Source organism: Gossypium hirsutum, chromosome D08 (assembly GCF_007990345.1).
Source record: "Gossypium hirsutum isolate 1008001.06 chromosome D08, Gossypium_hirsutum_v2.1, whole genome shotgun sequence".
In the NCBI taxonomy this organism is placed as follows: domain Eukaryota; kingdom Viridiplantae; phylum Streptophyta; class Magnoliopsida; order Malvales; family Malvaceae; genus Gossypium; species Gossypium hirsutum.
This window is the reverse complement of record NC_053444.1, coordinates 44,065,913-44,084,746: the sequence shown is the minus strand read 5'-3', so window position 1 is coordinate 44,084,746 and position 18,834 is coordinate 44,065,913. Positions and strand designations below refer to the sequence as shown.

Sequence of the window (18,834 nt, the reverse complement as noted above, 5' to 3'; positions counted from 1 at the left end):
ATATATATTTCATTTTTATATACATATTATACATATATATACGTATTTTAATATATGCATATACATATTTTCAAATTTTACTTATATATATCATACTTATATATATACACTTATTTTGTAAATACATATACATATATAATTCATATTAAAGTATTTGTTTCATGTTGTATATTAACATTCTATCACATTTTTAAGGAAAATATATTTGGTTTCTTCAAAGCATTAAAACCATTTTTTTTGTTCAAAGGCTTTTAAGATAATGCAATATTCGGTATTTGAGATCTTCGAGAGGATTGAGCCCTAACGTATTGGGTTCCAATTTTCCTAGTTGAACCTAAATAATCGAGAATATTTTTTTAAAAAAAAACACATAAACAAAAAATCATTTTTTGGAATTCAACATGTTATGTCCTAACGCATTGGGTATGATATATTGCTTTCTCGAGATGAAGATTTTTCTAAAAAAAATAAAGGCAATATTCAATGTTTGGGATTCTGAGAAATTGTAACCTAACGTATTGGGTCTCGATTTCTTCGTCTGACTTAAGCAATTGAATATCCTTTTAAATTTTATTGCTTGAGTTTTTTTGGACAAGCTCATTCTTGAGGATATGAAATATCATGCCCTAAAGCATTGGGTGTGACATTTTCTTTTCTCTGAATGAGAGAATTTTAACATGTATTTAATTTATACAAACTTTTAAATACAAGGATTGTATTTTAAAATCTTTTCAAACTTTTGACACTAAGATATTAAACAATCGATTCGGTACCAATTTTGGGCGTTACGAGGGTGCTAACCGTTCCTCGTGCGTAACCGACTCCCGAACCTGTTTTCTCAAATTTCGCAGGCCAAAATTGTTTTCAAGGTGAGCTGATCACACCTCAATAAAGAATCAGTGACGACTCTAATTTTTGGTTTTCAAAGTCGGCAACTAAACTTTTTGTTTTATCAAAAAAATGGGTTCGACAATGTATATATATGTTTCGTACTTTGTATTTGATACAAACTGAAATAAATATGTTTTTTGTCGAAACTGGAATAAATATAAATTATTAAATAGTTATATAATATTTATTTTAGGATATGTATGAAACATAATGAAATTGATCTAAAATCATAAGATGCAAAAGAATCCGGATTCTGAAATACCATTTTAATGTAAGAGGTTTTAAATAAAGATGAGATATTAGAATTTACAAACAAAATCGTGTCCAGTTCCAATGCTTTTCATGAGTGTAAGAAACCCCAACACGACAAGGAAGCTAAAGTAAGTATCCTTAGGGTGAGTTTGGATGGGCGGTGCGTTTACCTGCGGTTAGTGTAAAAACAACGGTGGAGGTGAGATTAGATACTGTAGTGATACTGTAGCGTGAGACAAAAAGTAAACTAAACGCACCGCACCGCACCCAATCGCCCCATCCAAACCCACCCTTAGCAAAGTTCAATAGCTAATCACTAATCGCCACCTGCCACTTCGCTTTGGCTCCTTATTGCCCCGGTGCCGGACGTGCCAGTCCTATAAAAACATCCTATTTCCCTATAAAAGTAGGAGGGGGAATAAAGACAATTTTTTTATTTAGAGTATAATTTTGGTTTTGGTAAGTTGGATGCATCGGATCATTGTATTCGAGAGGAAAAGAAAAAAGAAAAACACATTAAGCCCCACCTTGCGCTCCTCGTTATCTTTCTTAACACACATAATACGGGTTAAAATGCTACTTTATTACTGTAAATATAATAATTCAACTGTAAACGCGACCAAGATCTTGTGAGTAAACAACAATGACATTTCTTGGTTTAATAAGAGTTGGTCACTGTAACAATCCCCTTCATAACCGTGATTGATGGTTGGATTGGATGGGTAGACATTGTTTTTCCCTAAACCTATTTCAGTAAGTAACCACCCTAATCAAAGGTTCTTTTATTACTTTTACAGCTCCCTTAGCTTGGTGCAATCACAAAGCGTATTGCTTGACAGGTAATCGACCTTTTTTTTTTTAATGAAATTCTTCGAGATCACATAATTTATATGGGATGGATTTGATTTGAAATAGGCCAAATCAAATCTCTTATTTAAAATTAATTTTTCGCATAAAACCTTAACTTGAAACATCGAATTTTTTTGCCAAACGATTTAATACATCCAATTCACTACCCTCCAACATTTTCTTGTCCATGATCAATCAGTGTGTTATTCACTTGCAAGGTGGAGGCAGAACCCAAAAGCAGTTTAGATATAAATAAGAAAAAGACAGAATATCCACAGTAAAGAGCCAAATTAAATTTCAGACTAGAACCTAGACCCCATGGCCATGTGGGGCGGGGGGTAAGTGAAAAAGAATAGAAGAAAAGAAAAGAAAACAGTTGTATTTAATTTTTAATTAAAACCCTTTTGAAGGCTTGGAAGAAAGAAAGAAAAGGAGAGATGAAAAGAGCAGGAAAAAGGTGGAGAATTGGGAGCAGAAAAGAAGCAAAATTTGTGTAAAAAGTTGAGTAGGAGGGTGTTATTGGTAGGGAATAGGAAAGGAAGGGGCCCCACTACTCCACTCCTCTCTTGGAGACTTTACCACCCTTTTGCTCAACTTCATCATAACACCACCACCCCTTCCCCTCCTGCCGCTGTTTCTGCAAGAAAGCTAGCTGCTTCACTCTGGGAGTTTTACCAATTCCTTCAGCCTCCTCAACCTAAAATGCATAGAGGTGCTAACAACACTAATGGCCGCTACCATCAACGCCATCACAACAACCTTTTCAAGGACAAGGGCATTGATTTTTCTCACTTCTTGGCTGATCCTTGCCCCAGTTCTGATCCTGACCAGGTATTTCCTTTTCTTGTTTTATATTTCTGTTTATGCACTAGTAGTGTCAATTTATTTATTTTTTTTACTTATATGTTAATTTTTCTTTGAAGGATATTTTATCTGTTAGTTGGTGAGATGGGTTTGGAACTTTGGGTGTGGTAAATGAGACTTGTTTTCCCATCTAACTACATGCTTTGTGATGCTTACAGTTTATGTTAATAGGGCTACGTTTTTGCTTTCATATTATTGGTCTTGGTTGTTTGATTATTCTCCTGCATAATTTGTTGCTTTGTTTTCCCGTTTATAGAGTGTGTTTTTTAGTTTGATTATTTGCTTTGAATGCCCTCTTGTTTATTATTTAGTCGCTTATTGTTGGAAAGATTGCTTTGTCAAGCGTTCTATTCAGTGCAAAATCTAGTGCGGCTTTGTATACGATTAAACATGAACAAGTTCAAGGTTTTCCTGGAAAAGAATGGAGAGTTTCTCTTAGTCTTATACTTTCATCTCTGTAATTGGTTTTGTCATTAGTGATTCTGATTGATCCAATTTACAACTTAGTTCTTAGTAGGATCTTAGAATCATCATTAAATGCCGGCATTTTAATTTGTTATATACTAACTTGTTCTGTCTGCTAAATTAATATTATCGAAAAAACAAAGTATACAATTGTCTATTAATAGCATAAACCCGTTGGTGTTTGATGCAGTTATTTGGTAGTTGGATGCTGCTTCATGTTTGATTGTAATTAGTCTTAAGCTTGAAACTTTTTGAAGGAATTGGCCATTGAGTATTTCTTGTACCCTAATGAGGACCAAAAGCCATTGAATTGATAATTATTACTTAAAAAACTCAACAATGAATGAAGTATTAGTTGATTTAATCCAGTTGTTTTTGGCTTCAACACAATGTCTTCAGCCACTTCTGTAAAACGAAGATATAGAGTTACCAGAGGTGGAAGGAATGCCTTCTCTTACCTATATTCCTGTTTTGTTTCTTATATCAGCCGGAGAGTGCTAGTAGTTTGAGGAGGCATGTTGCACAAACACTTATGAAACACCATCGATCAATTGAAAATAATAATGCCCTTCAGCCTGTATCTCCTGCAAGTTATGGCAGTTCAATGGAGGTAAAACTTTCTTCGACTTCCTACTTAAAAGATGTACTATCTGGGGAATAAATATGGAATAGGAAAGATGATTTTTTCCTTTCTGTAATTGCTACTTCAACTGAAACTTCCTGGAATTTGAGTTCGGGTAAGAAAGATTGTTACAAGTCCTGCTTAGCTTAAGCCATGACCAAGTGGATTCATATCAGTTATAGGCTTATAGCCTGACTTTGATTTATGTCTCTCTAGTCTCTGTCTCAAATTTGACTCTTTTTGAGTTAGGTTCTAAGTTGATAGATGTCATGGTTGGGCATTTGTGATATAATAATTATTACTTATGTTTTATTCCTGCCATAGCATGCTTGTTTTAAAAAAGCATTTCAGAGTTTGTTTAAGATGAAAATCTTTATGAATAAATTCGGACTATCTTCAACTTCACACTGATTTCCTTTTTGTGTTATTATGTTAAATATCAATTTCATGGTTTGATTATTAGGTCTTTCCCATTTAATTTTCACTTCTGACCCATCCAGAGATTTGAGATGCCCCACTTTTTCAGGTGGCACCTTATAATCCTGCAGTCACTCCTAGCAGTTCGTTGGATTTTAGGGGAAGGGTTGTTGAGTCGCATTATAATCTCAAAACGTCTACAGAGCTGTTAAAAGTACTGAATCGGATTTGGAGCCTGGAAGAACAACATGTATCGAATATCTCATTGATAAAAGCATTGAAGATGGAACTAGATCATGCTCGTGTTAGGATTAAGGAGTTACTGCGAGATCAACAAGCAGATCGACATGAAATTGATGATTTGATGAAGCAGATTGCTGAAGACAAACTAGCTAGGAAGAGTAAGGAGCAAGATCGGATTCACGCTGCTGTACAGTCTGTGAGGGATGAACTAGAAGATGAAAGAAAGTTAAGAAAACGTTCAGAGAGTCTACACAGGAAGTTAGCTCGGGAAGTATCTGACATAAAAGTTTCTCTGTCTAATGCCTTGAAAGACCTTGAAAGAGAAAGGAAATCAAGGAAGCTTTTGGAAGATCTTTGTGATGAGTTTGCAAGGGGAATAAAAAGCTATGAACGTGAGGTGCATGGTCTTAGACAGAAATCTGATGAAGATTGGGATGGAGCAGCTGACTGTGATCGTATGATTCTTCATATATCTGAATCTTGGCTTGATGAGCGAATGCAGATCAAGCCGGAAGAAGCTCAGTCGGGTTTCCATGAACAGAAGTCAATGATAGACAAATTAGGCTTTGAGATAGAGACTTTCCTTCAAGCTAAACGGATCAGTACTTCTGTTTCTAAGCGTTCTAATTATTTATCACGAAAGGATCGCAGGAAGTCGCTTGAATCTGTACCTCTAAATGAAGCAGTTAGTGCACCTAAAGATGTTTGTGATGAGGAAGATTCTGCCAGCAGTGATTCGAATTGTTTTGAGCTGAATAAGCCAAACAATGTTGACCTCAAATCACATAAAGATGTAGCTCTAAATGGTGATCTTGAAGAAACAATAAAATCAAATCATGCAGAGAAAAAACCTCCATCTCACGAGAAGAGTAAAACTCGGCATCCTTCCAGTTTACAAGTAAAGTTCGAAGAAAAGATGGCCAGAGCTATGTGTAATGGAAATAAAAAATCTCAATTGGCCGATTCGGCACAGGAAGACACTGGTATAGGGAACACCACTGAAATAACAGTGTCACAAAAGTTTGAAAATGATGAAGCCACCCAATATGGCAGCGAGGGAAGAAAAAATAAGCTTGATGAGATACATGGATTGAGCTCAAATTATGTACTGGATAACTTAATAAGAAATCACATGGCACTGTTGGAAGGTGGGAATATAAATCCTGAAAACGACTGTGGCGAGGCTTCCTGTAGTTTCCCGGCACGGAGGAACCAGCTGAGCCCAGTGCGGCAATGGATGACAAAATTCACATCCCCTGACTTAGATGAATCAGAGTCTTCAACAAAGCTACCTCCAGGAACGAAGGAGAACACTTTGAAGGCCAAGCTTCTTGAAGCAAGGTCCAAAGGGCCACGTTCACGTTTAAAAATATTCAAGGGTAAGTCATAGAATAATCAGCTGACGATTAAAGCTCGCTGGATTGGCTGCTTCTGCATGTGTTGCTTGCAGTGCGGATTTATGTTATGTGAATCCGCATGTTGCTATGTCATGATCTTCGGTCATCTGTAATTCTTGGATTCTTTGTATGTCTGTATATTGAAGTAATATCACACAACATAGTCACGAATCAGTTTGGCTAAAGCTATATTTTGGGTGAAATAAACATAAATAGGTGCTTGGCTGCATGCATTTTTGCAAAGGCACACAGTTTGCTATGTGTCATGTCTCCCCAATTGATGTTGCGACAAAGATAGAACAAAGTAAATCAACAATAGTATTTAAAGAGAGCAAAATAAGGAGTGAAATCTTATATTTTAATGCAGTTGAGATTTATTAATTTTATTTTGCGAAGCTTTGTTCAATGATTTTATTTAATAATGGATTTAAAACTCTGGTAGTTAAAGTATTATCACTCACCTTAAATAATTTAAATAACACACTTACTTTTCAAATAACACTTGGTAAAATAGTGCAAAAATTCAAAGAAAAGATAAACAAATAATCGGCTAAAAACATTCCTACAACCACACAATAGGTGATAATGTAGCTGTATGTGGATTTATGCTTTACAAAACATACCGACAGATTCATAACCCCTATTACGGATTAACAAAGACAGTCTACTCATCTCAATCAAATAAATAGATCTGGTAAATCGTCGTAATTTGCATCTATCTTATATTATCAATTAGCACATGCATAGTGACCTACTCCTAATGTCACACCCCAAAATTAGGCCTAAAAGTTTTGAGGTTAAAATAGAAATTTTAGCTCTAGTGAACTTAGGAATTTCATTAGCATGGTATTTGGATATGTTTTTGCCTATGTCATTTTAGAAATTAAAACAATTTTTGAAAATAATGTTCAAAATACTTTCAATTTTGAAATAAGGGTTGATTTGTAAAAGGGTTTGAATTATGAGTTTTTAAAAGGTAATTAAACCAAATTTTAATTTTCATCCTATTTTCCCTTTCATCTTTATAAAATTCACATTAATCTCTTCTCTTTATTTTCGTTTTGCCGTCCATTGCATTCCAAAGCTCTTCTCATTCAATTTTGATTCCCAAACTTAATTCCTTAAATTTCTATCATTCATCAAGCCATAAATCTCCATAGTATTTCAAGAAAAACATCCAAGAATACCATAGATTTCTCCATTGTTTAATTTTTAGGTTTTTCAGGTTTTCAATCAAATGTTTCATTTTTTGTCAACTAAGGTAACGATTCGATTCCTAATTATTTTTTGATGTTATTTGATCCTTTAAATTGAGTTTTTAGCTGTTAAATTGCATGTTTTAAATAAAAATAAAAAATTGGATCGTTAATTGTGGATTTTGGGATTTTGGGTAAAACGTGGTTTCAAAGTGTTTTTCAATTAGTTTTAACATGATTAGAAGGTTTCTAAACTTACTTTAAAGTTTCGTTGAAGATTTCCAACCTTTTATTGAGTTTTTGTGAAAATTGCCATTGTATGTTGAAATTTCGGATCCATGAATCTGCATAGTTTTGAGCAATTTTAAGGTTAGGAATTGTTCTTAGATGCATAAATAGATGATTGGAATCAATTATAGGTAATGAGAATGATTTAAGATAAAGATATTTGAGTTTCAAGTTTGTTAGTCGAAATTTCAATTTCATGAGGGATATAACTTAGGCTTGCATTTTTGGTTGGTTTAGGTGAGTCTTTGGCTGCTAATTGATTGTGTATGTTGTGTGGTTATTATGTGTGAAGCATCGGAACCATTGGAGTTTTCTTCGAGTAAGGCAAAAGGCATGGAAAAGCTAGTTTAAACTTTCGACATCTAGGTGAAAGCGTGGACGGTGAGTGTTTGGAATCGCTACTTGTAAACACGATTCATAGTGTTAATTGGAAGCTTAAGAATAGCATAAACCCCTATCCTAAGTTTCGAGTGTAAGCTTTTTATTTCCCTTGCTTTATTTTGGCAATTATGTGATTAAATGAATAATTGTGGATTGATTATTATGATGCGATATTGTCATATGAGACATGAGTGATAACTATTGTGAATTGTGTTGTGTTGTGGGCCTTATATACATGCCAAATAACAGATAATGAGACGCTAATAATGCAAATGTGTAGTGAAAGCGAGCGGAATTCCGGTAAGAATATATGTGTTGAATTGTGGAATGTAATATTATTATGACAAGTAATATGTGAGAATACTTGTATGTGATATATGATGTACTGATTTTAATGCACACATATGGGGTCGGATATGTAATGGCTCAATAAGCATTATTGTGGCACTTAATGTGCAATTAAATGTGAGTACTCACCTATATCTATTGTGTTTTTGGGCATTGAGGCCTTGGGACAGGTTGGAGAGATAAGGGAATGTGAGCTAAGCTCCATTCAACGAGATATGTTTGGTGTGTTGGAGAGCGTTAGCTTTATGCTTCACTTTTTGGGATATGTTTGACTTTATGAGTTAATTGGTTTGTTTGAGATCCTTGTATTCGATGTGTGGTGATAGAGCCCACTTTTATGTTTCATAGCCTCAAGTGCCAAATTATTGTTTAAATGTGATCTTATATATTGTGATAATACGATGTGAGACAGATGCATAAACATGTGAATAATATGCTAAATGAGCTCATTTAAGTTTTAAGAAAATGTTAGTATGTTATCATGGTAATTTGTGTATGTAATTGTAGTTTGGGTCATTATCATTTAACGTATGAATGCATGTGAATATATAAGTTAGACTTGTGAGTTATTAAAGCATGTATACATTGTTTAGTCTTGATGAATTATTGTAAAATGAGTTATTAGAATATGAGTTGAGTGTAGCCTTATGTGAGAGTATATGCTAGTTTTAAGGTTTAATGAAGCGTGAATATGTTATTGTGGCATGGTTAGAATATAGTTGTGAACGTGTTGTAGTATGCTCTTGTTTAACCTTTTATGTTGTGTATACTTTGTAGTTATTTTAACATTCATTTATCTTGTTTAAACTTACCCACTCTCTCTAACTATTGTAAATATTTAGCGTTTGCGGTGTGAGTGGTGCGAGGATACCAAGGAAGTGATCCAAGTTAGAATTTAGTATTTGCATAGGAGGTATTAATATTATTCTTTGAATTGTGGGGATAAGGCAATGTGGTTAGAATTTGATTGATTATTATTGTGGTCCTCATGATATTTTATGGGTTTACTTTTCTAGTTGTAACAGCCCGATTTAGGGCTTAGTCGGAACAGTGGTTTCGAGACCACAAATTCGAAGAGAAAAAAATTATTTTTACTATATTTTTATGGTCTACAATTTCACGGAAAGATTTCGTGAAAATTTTATTCGAAAATTTTGACGTTTGGACACTCAATTTAGTCAAAAGGACTAAATTGTAAAAAGTGCAAAAGTTGGTTTTATTTGTTAAAGGTATTTAATTGTTATGGAATTATAAATTAGGGGTCATTATGTGGTAATTAGACCACTAGTTAGTGATGGACAAAAATGGACAAGAAATAAGTGAAATAAGATTTTTTTAAGTAAGAGCATTTTGATCATTTAGTAAATAAATAGAATTAAAATGGGAAAAAGATGTAAAAAATGGTGTTATCATATTTGCTTGCTGCTGAAACTTGAAGGACTCCATAGCTAGGGTTTTTGCCACTTTCAAGCTTGATTGTAAGTGCACTTTAGCCCCGTTTTTAATGTTCTTTGCATTTTTGAGATTCCTGTAGCTTGGTTTATCTATTTCTACTGTTATTTTGAGCTAGGGTTGAAATTTGAAAAATTACCCATGTGTGAAATGTATGTATTTGATGTTTTATGGAAGAATATGAAGCTAGAATTTATGTTAAACAACTTTTGCTAGTCGATTTTAAGTGAAACCGAGCAAAATAACATAATCGGTAAAAATATTTAATGCTCATAAGTAAGAGTTAGAGTGAGAATTTGATGTTTCCATAGAAGGTAAAAGTGTTCAGCATGTTATAAAATATAATAATAAGGAATAAAATTTAATTTCCGAACTTTGGGGCAAAAATGTAAATATGCAAAAGTTTAGTGACAAAATTGTAATTTTGTCAAAAGTTGAGTCGAAGATTATTTTGATAAATGTGAATATTAAACAAGCTAAATTTGCTATTATAGATAAAGAAAGACGTGGAATCAACCTCGATAAGGGAAAGGAAAAGATTGTAGATTGAATTGCAAAATTCCTATATTTTGCACCGAGGTAAGTAATATGTAAGTTTATAACTATTTCTGATATTTTGTTATAACATATGAGAAATGGTTGAATATGAAATAGTTATATAACAATTAGAAATTTAGAATTTATAGTTGAATCGATTAAAATCTGCTTGAATTGTGGATATATCATTGACAAGTAATAAGTGAAGTAGTTGAATTGAATTATTAAATTTGTTATGGGATTGGAATGAAATATTGAAATTGTGATTTGTGTACGGATAAATTGTAAATCCTTGAAAAGTAAGAATCTCTGTGGGATTGTCGGAATAAGAAAGGCTTGAATAAAGTGCCTATAAACACGTGTGTAGTACTAAGTGCAGACTACTACGTGTATCGATAGATAATGGTCACATGTGTAGTACTATGTGCAGGCTACTATGCGTACTGGAAGGCTTTCGTCATGTGTGTAGTACTATGGGCATGCTACTACGTGAACCGAAAAGTTTGATCACGTGTGTAGTACTATGTGAAGGCTACTACGTGTATCGAATGATAATAATTACACGGGTGGTACTATGTGCAAACCACCGAATATTCGCTATTATACCGACGTGTTCAATGGGATATGAGTATTGATAAACAAATATGAGTATGTGATTGAAGTGTGAAAATTTGCTAAAGAGTAACTGGAGTGATGAAGTTTTGTACTGTGCTTACAAAATAAATTGTTGTAATGTTATGTAAATGAGTGAAGTTGAAACAGAACAGATTCGAACAGTGGAAGTGATGTTAGTTTGAAAAATCACCAAAAATTGTAGAAATGTATTTATTGGTTGAATGAGATATGGAATTAAAGCTTAATGAGTCTACTTTCATATAAAAGAAGAAGATCAAACAAAAGAGTTGTATATTTTGAGATATTTGAATTTTAGTGAGGCAGGGTCGGATTGATTTCGGAATCCCCTGTTCTGACTTGAAAAAATCATTAAAAATTTTAAAAAAATAATTATGAGATATAATATATATGATTAGAATCCTCAACGAGTCTATTTTTAAAAGAAAGAAACAAAAATATTATTTTAATTCTGTACAGTGAGATAATTCATTTTTAGTGAACAGAGGTCAGAGATATTGAGCAGTGAAATAGGGGTAAATTTAAAGAATAAAATGTACTAATTGGCCAAGTAAAAAATTCTGAAACTTTTATGATAAGCCGGTATATGAGTCTAGTTTCAGGGAAAATTTACAGAACTTAATTTGGAGTTCCGTAGCTCCAGATAAAAATAATTTAGTGACTACAATGCAGAAAAATAGTTTGCTGGAATTTGAATAAATATCAAATTTATGGTTGATTAAAATTATGTTATCTATGGAAACATGTTTTAAATTTGTTTATCAATTACGTACGTACTTACTAAGCTATATGCTTACTTCTTTTTATTTATTTTTCTTGTTTTATAGTGTTATAAATCATCTCGGAATTCAGACAGAGTCGGGGATCATCCACACTATCTACATCTTTTGGTATTTTGAAACCAATATTTCTGAATTATGGCATGTATAGAAGATTTAATGTTAATGTGATGTATATATATACTAATTACTACTTAGCTTAAGATGTTAATGTATATTAATTGATAGGTTGTTTTTTAAAAATGCTAGCGAGGTTACTTTGAATGTCGTGAATGATTTAATTATGTTTAAGTATATAGCTGTATTAGTTGAAATATTGAATTGGTTTGAGATTGCGTTTTGAAAATTTGCAGGAGGGATTAGAGATTTGTAAAAGGGATTATGTCAAAAATTTTATAAAAAGAAACTCCGATTGTATGAAAATATGTAATTTATGTTTGATAATACTTTTTACCCTGTTTCGGCGATGAACACGGGTAAGAGGTGTTACATTTTAGTGGTATCAGAGCTACGGTTTAGCTGGTTCTCGGACTAACAAAATATGTGTGAAAGTCTATCTATACAGGCCATAAATATATTGTGATAGTGTGATGTTTCTGACAAGTTAAAATTGTGTTTTTATATAGTAAATGGATCCTGACCGAGCTGTAGCGGATGATGTAGAAAGCAATGCGCCGACTCCCGCGCAAGGGACCGTACCTGAGGAAAGTAGACATGGAACTGAAACACATAGTCAGGATGAGGCTCGAGAAGCCTTCCTTCATATGATGAATAATTGGTACACAGAGTTTATTCGAGCAAATCCGAATGTTCAACCTCCTCCACCCCTCCTATTCCTCAACCGATTCCTGTAGCTTCACAAGGTGTTGAATTAGTAAAACCGAGTAAACCCCCAGTTGATAAAATCTAAACCCCCAGTTGATAAAATCTAAAAACAAGGGGCGAAAGATTTCAGGGCTAACATAGATGATGATCCCGAGAAGGCAGAATTTTGGCTTGAAAATTCTATCTGGGTATTTGATGAATTATCGTGTACTCCTGAAGAATGTTTAAAATGTGTCATATCTTTACTGAAAGATTTAGCATATCGTTGGTGAAAAACATTAGTATCTGTGGTTCCGAAAGAAAGAGTTACATGGGGTTTCTTCCAAAAGGAATTCAGAAAGAAATACATAAGTCAACGGTTCATTGATAAAAAACGTAAGGAATTTCTCGAATTAAAGTAGGGCCGAATGTCTGTGGCAGAATATGAAAGAGAGTTTGTTAGACTTAGTAATATGCTCAAGAGTGTGTACCCATAGAAGCTATTATGTGTAAAAGGTTTGAAGACGGGTTAAATGAAGATATCAGAATGTTTGTTGGGATGTTGGAACTGAAAGAATTTGTGGTACTGGTTGAAGAGCTTGCAAGGCTGAAGAATTGAATAAATAAAAGAGAAAAGCTGTGATTGAGGTTCGAGATGCAAGAAAAAGACCAATGAGTAAGTCATTCCAAACTCAGTCAAAGAAGTTCAAAGAAGTGAATTCTCGATCGACTGCTTCAACTGGGTATTCTTACCGAGATCGTGGGAGATCATATTTGAATCTGAAAGCTCAAGGTACTTCAATAGCTAGTGTGGCCAGTGTGAAGTCTAATAAACTTGAGTGTCAACATTGTGGAAGGCAACATCCTGGTGAGTGCTAGTTAATTAGCCGAGCTTGTTTCAAGTGTGGTTCTCGACAACACTACATTAAAGATTGCCCTGAGAAAGTTGAAGAAGAAAATTTTCAAAATGTTAGATTGGGTGATACTGTTAGCAAAGGTAGACCACCGAGAAATACCGGAAATAGAGCTAGCAGTAAAACTGCAATGAAACATACAGCTGTGAGACCAGAAACTAGAACACCTGCTAGAGCTTTTGCTATACGTACTCGAGAGGATGCATCATCTCCCGATGTGATTACTGGTACATTTTCTCTCAATGACACTGATGTTATTGCATTGATTTATCCCGGGTCTACTCATTCTTATGTTTGTGTGAATTTAGTATCTAATAAGAATTTTCCTGTTGAATTTACTGAATTCGTGATTAAAGTGTCAAACTCTTTAGGCAAATATGTGTTAGTCGATAAGGTTTGCAAGAATTGCCCTTTAATGATTCAAGGTCATTGTTTTCCAGCAAATTTAATGTTGTTACCATTTGATGAGTTTGATGTTACTTTAGGGATGGATTGGTTGACTTTGCATGATGTCAAGGTGAACTGTAGACAGAAAATTCTTGAATTGAAATGTGAAACTGGTGAAATTCTTCGGGTTAAAACAGATGAATCAAATAAATTGCCTATGGTGATTTCGCACATGTCTACCCAGAAATATTTGAGAAAAGGGTATGAAGCTTATCTTGCTTATGTGTTAAACATTGAGATGACTGAGTCGAAGCTTGAATCAGTACCAGTAGTCTATGAATTTCCGGATGTGTTTCCAGAGGAATTGCCTGGATTACTTCCAATTAGAAAAGTTGAGTTTGCTATTGATTTGTTACCTGGGACTGCACCGATCTCTATTGCTCCATATAGAAGGGCTCCAACCGAATTAAAAGAACTAAAATCTCAATTACAAGAGTTGACATATAAGGGATTTGTGAGACTGAGTTTTTCTCCCTGGGGTGCTCCTGTATTATTTGTGAAAAAGAAAGATGGTTCTATGAGACTTTGTATTGACTATCGTCAGCTCAAAAAAGTGACTATAAAGAACAAGTATTCGTTGCCAAGAATTGATGACTTGTTCGACCAGTTAAAGGGAGCAACAGTGTTTTCAAAGATTGATTTGAAATCAGGTTACTATCAATTGAGAGTTCAAGAGTCAGATGTGCCAAAAACTGCTTTCAGAACGAGATATGGACATTACGAATTTCTAGTGATGCCTTTTGGTTTAACTGATGCTCCGGCTATTTTTATGGACTTGATGAACCGAAATTTCTGACCGTATTTGGATAAGTTTGTGGTGGTGTTCATAGATGATATTTTAATCTATTCTCGAAATGAATCTGAGCATGCCGAGCATTTGAGAACTGTGTTGCAGATTTTGAGAGAGAAGAAGTTATTTGCTAAATTTAGTAAAAGTGAGTTTTGGCTTCATGAAGTCGGATTTTTGGGACATATAGTTTCAAGTGATGGTATTTAGGTTGATCCGAGTAAAATTTTAGCAATTGTTAATTGGAGCCGCCAAAGAATGTATCCGAGGTTAGAAGTTTTCTGGGCTTAGCCGGGTGTTATAGACGTCTTTTTAAAGGATTCTCAATGATTGCTTCTCCTATGACTAAGTTATTGCAAAAGAATGTCAAATTTGAATGGACTGATAAATGCCAACAAAGTTTTGAGAAATTGAAGGCGTTATTGACTGAGGCGCCGGTGTTGGTGCAACCTGAGACAGGGAAAGAGTTTATAATTTACAGTGATGCATCGTTGAATGGTCTTGGATGTGTGCTAATCCAAGAAGGTAGAGTAATAGCTTATGCTTTGAGACAGCTGAAACCACATGAGAAGAATTATCCGACGCATGACTTGGAATTAGCTGCTATCGTTTTTGCTTTAAAAATTTGGCGTCATTATTTGTATGGTGAGAAATGCCGAATCTTTACTGATCATAAAAGTTTGAAGTATCTGATGAATCAAAAGGATTTGAATTTGCGACAACGAAGATGGCTTGAATTAATAAAAGATTATGAGTTAGTTATTGATTACCACCTAGGAAAGGCAAATGTAGTCGCTGATGCTTTGAGCAGAAAATCTTTGTTTGCTTTGAGAACCATGGATACGAGTTTAGCTTTGTCTGAGGATGGTTCAATTTTGGTTGAGTTGAAAGCTAGGCCGTTATTTTTGCAGCAAATTTGTGAAGCTCAGAAGAATGATAGTGAATTACAAGTCAAGAGATCTCAGTGTGAATCAGGTTGTGATTCAAACTTTTGAATTAGATCGGATGATTGTCTAATGTTCCGAGATAGGATATGTGTACCGAAAGATGATGAGTTGATTCGGACAATTTTACATGAGGCACACAATGGTAGTTTATCAGTTCACCCATGTAGTACGAAAATGTATAATGATTTGAAGAAATTGTATTGGTGGCCGGGTGTAACACTCCTTACTCGTATTCGATGCCGGAATAGGGTATGAGGTTTTACCAGAACATATACACTTTTAACCGTAGTAAACCAAGTTGTAAAATTTCATCTAAATTAAAACTTTCAAGTTGTTATTCTCGAGTCGTTAATTAGGGTTTTCTTGGCTAAATATACTCACAATCTTTCACTTCCTCGTCGTATGAATTTATAAATTTTCACTTACTTGTTGAATTCGTCCTGAGTACCTGAATTTACCCGTATCATTACATATTCTCATATCGTCAAATTTTCCTTTTTAACTAATGTAATATATCAATTACTCACTATCTAGTAAGCTAATTGTCACATATATATACATTATCCATTCATCTCCCACAAAGCTAACAAAATTAGCCACAAAGATAGTACAAATTTTCTCTATTTGATATAAACAAAAAACTGTTATTTCTTTTCCAACAAACCTTACTAAATATACACTTTATACTAACCCAAGTGTTTAACCATTCACCCATGACATAAATATATTTTATTCATTATTGCCGAATATAGATATGCTTCACAAATCATAATTCACCTCACATAGTAACCGAATTAATTTTTATCATTTGTCAAATAGATTACAAAATAAGTTATATAACAAAATATAGATACATTTTAAACCACACAAATAAACAAATTTTCATGGCATTACATGATCATCACATATCAAAGACAAATGTTCTTGACATTTCTATAACATAAACCGAATTAATCAATGCAACCTCAATGATATAATCATCCATATATCATTATTTTCACACACATAAATATCATGACTAAATTTCTTAAACATTTGATCAATTGCTTTTCAATACCGCAATAGTCCTTCAGTATCAATACATATTTACCATTCAATTTAACATTTACCGATTATAATCGGGCATATGACCATTTATACACAATTAATTCATACATTTTATTATCCTCATCCTCCTCTCCATTCCACATCCTTTATGTATAAAACATGCTTAATTAGCATTATAAATAATTTCACTATTCACTTATATTTAAATTCATAGCTATCTATTTGAGTCAGAGTCACTAAATTATTTTTATCTGAAGCTACAGAGCTTCAAATTAAGTTCCGTTAATTTTCCCTAAAACTAGACTCACATTTATTATTACCATAAAAATTTCAGAATTTTTTACTTGGCCAATTAGTACAATTTATTCTTTAAAGATTCCCCTATTTCACTGCTCAACATCTCTGACCTCTCTTCACTAAAAACAAATTATCTCGTTGTACAGATTTCGGATGATATTTTCGTTGTTTCCTTTGAAAATAGACTCATTAATAATTCTAATCATATAAATTATAACTCATAATTATTTTTTTACAATTTTTAATTATTTTCCAAAGTCAGAACAGGGGATTCCGAAATCAATCCGACCTTGCCCCACTAAAATTCAAATATCTCAAAATGAATAACTCTTTTGCTTGCTTTGTTTCTTTTATGTAAAAATAGACTCATTAATATTTAAGTACATATCTCACTCAACCATTAATAAATTCCTATAATTTTTGGTTATTTTTCAAACTAACATTACTGCCACTATCCAAATCTGTTCTGTTTCAAATTCACTCATTCACATAACACTATAACAATTTATTTTGTAAGCACGGTACAAAACTTCATCACTCCAGTGACTCTTTAGAAACTCATCGCATTTCAATCACATATTCTTATTGGTTTGCAATTTCTCATATCCCGTTAAACATGTTGGTATAATAGCGAACATTCGGTGGTTTGCACATAATACCACTCATTTACCTATTATCATTCGATACACGTAGTAGCCTTCACATAGTAATACACACGTGACCATTAATATCTGATACACTTAGTAGCCTACACATAGTACTACACATGTGATCGAAGCTATCCAGTACGCATAGTAGCCTGCATATAGTACTAGACATGCGACCTTTCATTCCGGTACACGTAGTAGCCTACACATAGTACTACACACGTGACCATCACTTTCACTTTCACATAGTGACCTACACACAGTCCATGTCACACATGTGATCATTTCTGTCACTTCATTCGTATCCCTTTTTATTCCGAATATTCAATCGGGAAATTTCTCACTATTTCTCATTTTTTTCTTTTTCACTAAGCAAAGTCAATTCCTTGTCTTTCTTGACTTATAATAACACATTTAACTTATTTTACACTCACATTATTCAATCCAGTCCAAAAATCACATTTTGGCAAAATTACATTTTGGCAAAATTACATTTTTGCCCCTAAAGTTTCACAAAATTACGATTTTTCCCCTAGTCTTGGAAATTAAATTTTATTCCTTTTTCTTATGTTTTATGACATGATGAACAATTTTTCCTTCTATAGCAACACCAAATTCTTGCTCTAAAGTGCACTTATGAACAATAATAATTTTTAACAATTATACCGTTTCACTCGTTTTCGTTGAAAATCGTTTAGCAAAAATCGTTTAACATAATTCTAAGCTTCATATTCTATCATGAAACATCAAAATTCATACTTTTCATCTATGGGTAATTTTTCAAACATAATTTCTAGCTCGAATTAATGATAGAAATAACTTAAGCAAGTTACCGGGATTCTAAAAATATAAAGAACAAGAAAAATGGGGCTAGAACGAACTTACCATGAAGCTTGAAAGAATGAATAAACCCTAGCCATTGAGTCCACATGATATTCGGCCATCAGTCATGGAGAAGATGATGATTTTGGCCTTATTTTGTCTTTTTAATTTGTTTTAATTACCAAATTACCAAATGCCCTTAACTTAAAAATATCCTATTTCACCTATTTCATGTCCATTTTTGTCCATAACGTAACCAATGTTCTAATTACCATTTAAGGACCTTCAATTTAAAATTTCATAGAAATTTGACACCTCTAGCTTCTAGAACTCAACTTTTGCACTTTTTACAATTTAGCCTTTTTGACTAAATTGAGTGCTCAAACGTCGAAATTTTCACGAAATATTTCCGTGAAATTGTATACAAAATATAATAAGAAATAAATTTTTTTTCTCATCAGATTTGTGGTCCTGAAACCACTGTTCCGACTAGGCTTAAAATCTGGCT

At 33.5% G+C, this 18,834-nt stretch overlaps 1 protein-coding gene across 2 annotated transcripts; it reads left to right on the top strand.

Moving 5' to 3' along the window:
• Positions 1 to 2,178: 2,178 nt before the first annotated feature.
• Positions 2,179 to 6,229, top strand: LOC107946639 (uncharacterized protein At5g41620). 2 transcript variants are annotated; one of them, XM_041098125.1, is made up of 3 exons: positions 2,179 to 2,823; positions 3,809 to 3,931; positions 4,470 to 6,229. In XM_041098125.1, the coding sequence occupies exons 1-3, from the start codon at positions 2,695 to 2,697 to the stop codon at positions 5,991 to 5,993; spliced, it is 1,776 nt and encodes a 591-aa protein (XP_040954059.1). In that variant the 5' UTR covers positions 2,179 to 2,694; the 3' UTR covers positions 5,994 to 6,229. The 2 variants fall into 2 exon arrangements, with proteins under 2 accessions (XP_040954059.1, XP_016736540.2); XM_016881051.2 differs by lacking the exon at positions 3,809 to 3,931 and having other exon boundaries at positions 2,374 to 2,823.
• Positions 6,230 to 18,834: the final 12,605 nt, after the last annotated feature.

Excerpts from the sequence above, each read along its gene's own strand:
- LOC107946639 (XM_041098125.1), top strand. The coding sequence starts at position 2,695 with ATGCATAGAGGTGCTAACAACACTAATGGCCGCTACCATCAACGCCAT. Across the intron at positions 2,824-3,808 it reads CCAGTTCTGATCCTGACCAG|CCGGAGAGTGCTAGTAGTTT; the intron begins GTATTTCCTTTT and ends TTCTTATATCAG. Across the intron at positions 3,932-4,469 it reads GTTATGGCAGTTCAATGGAG|GTGGCACCTTATAATCCTGC; the intron begins GTAAAACTTTCT and ends CCACTTTTTCAG.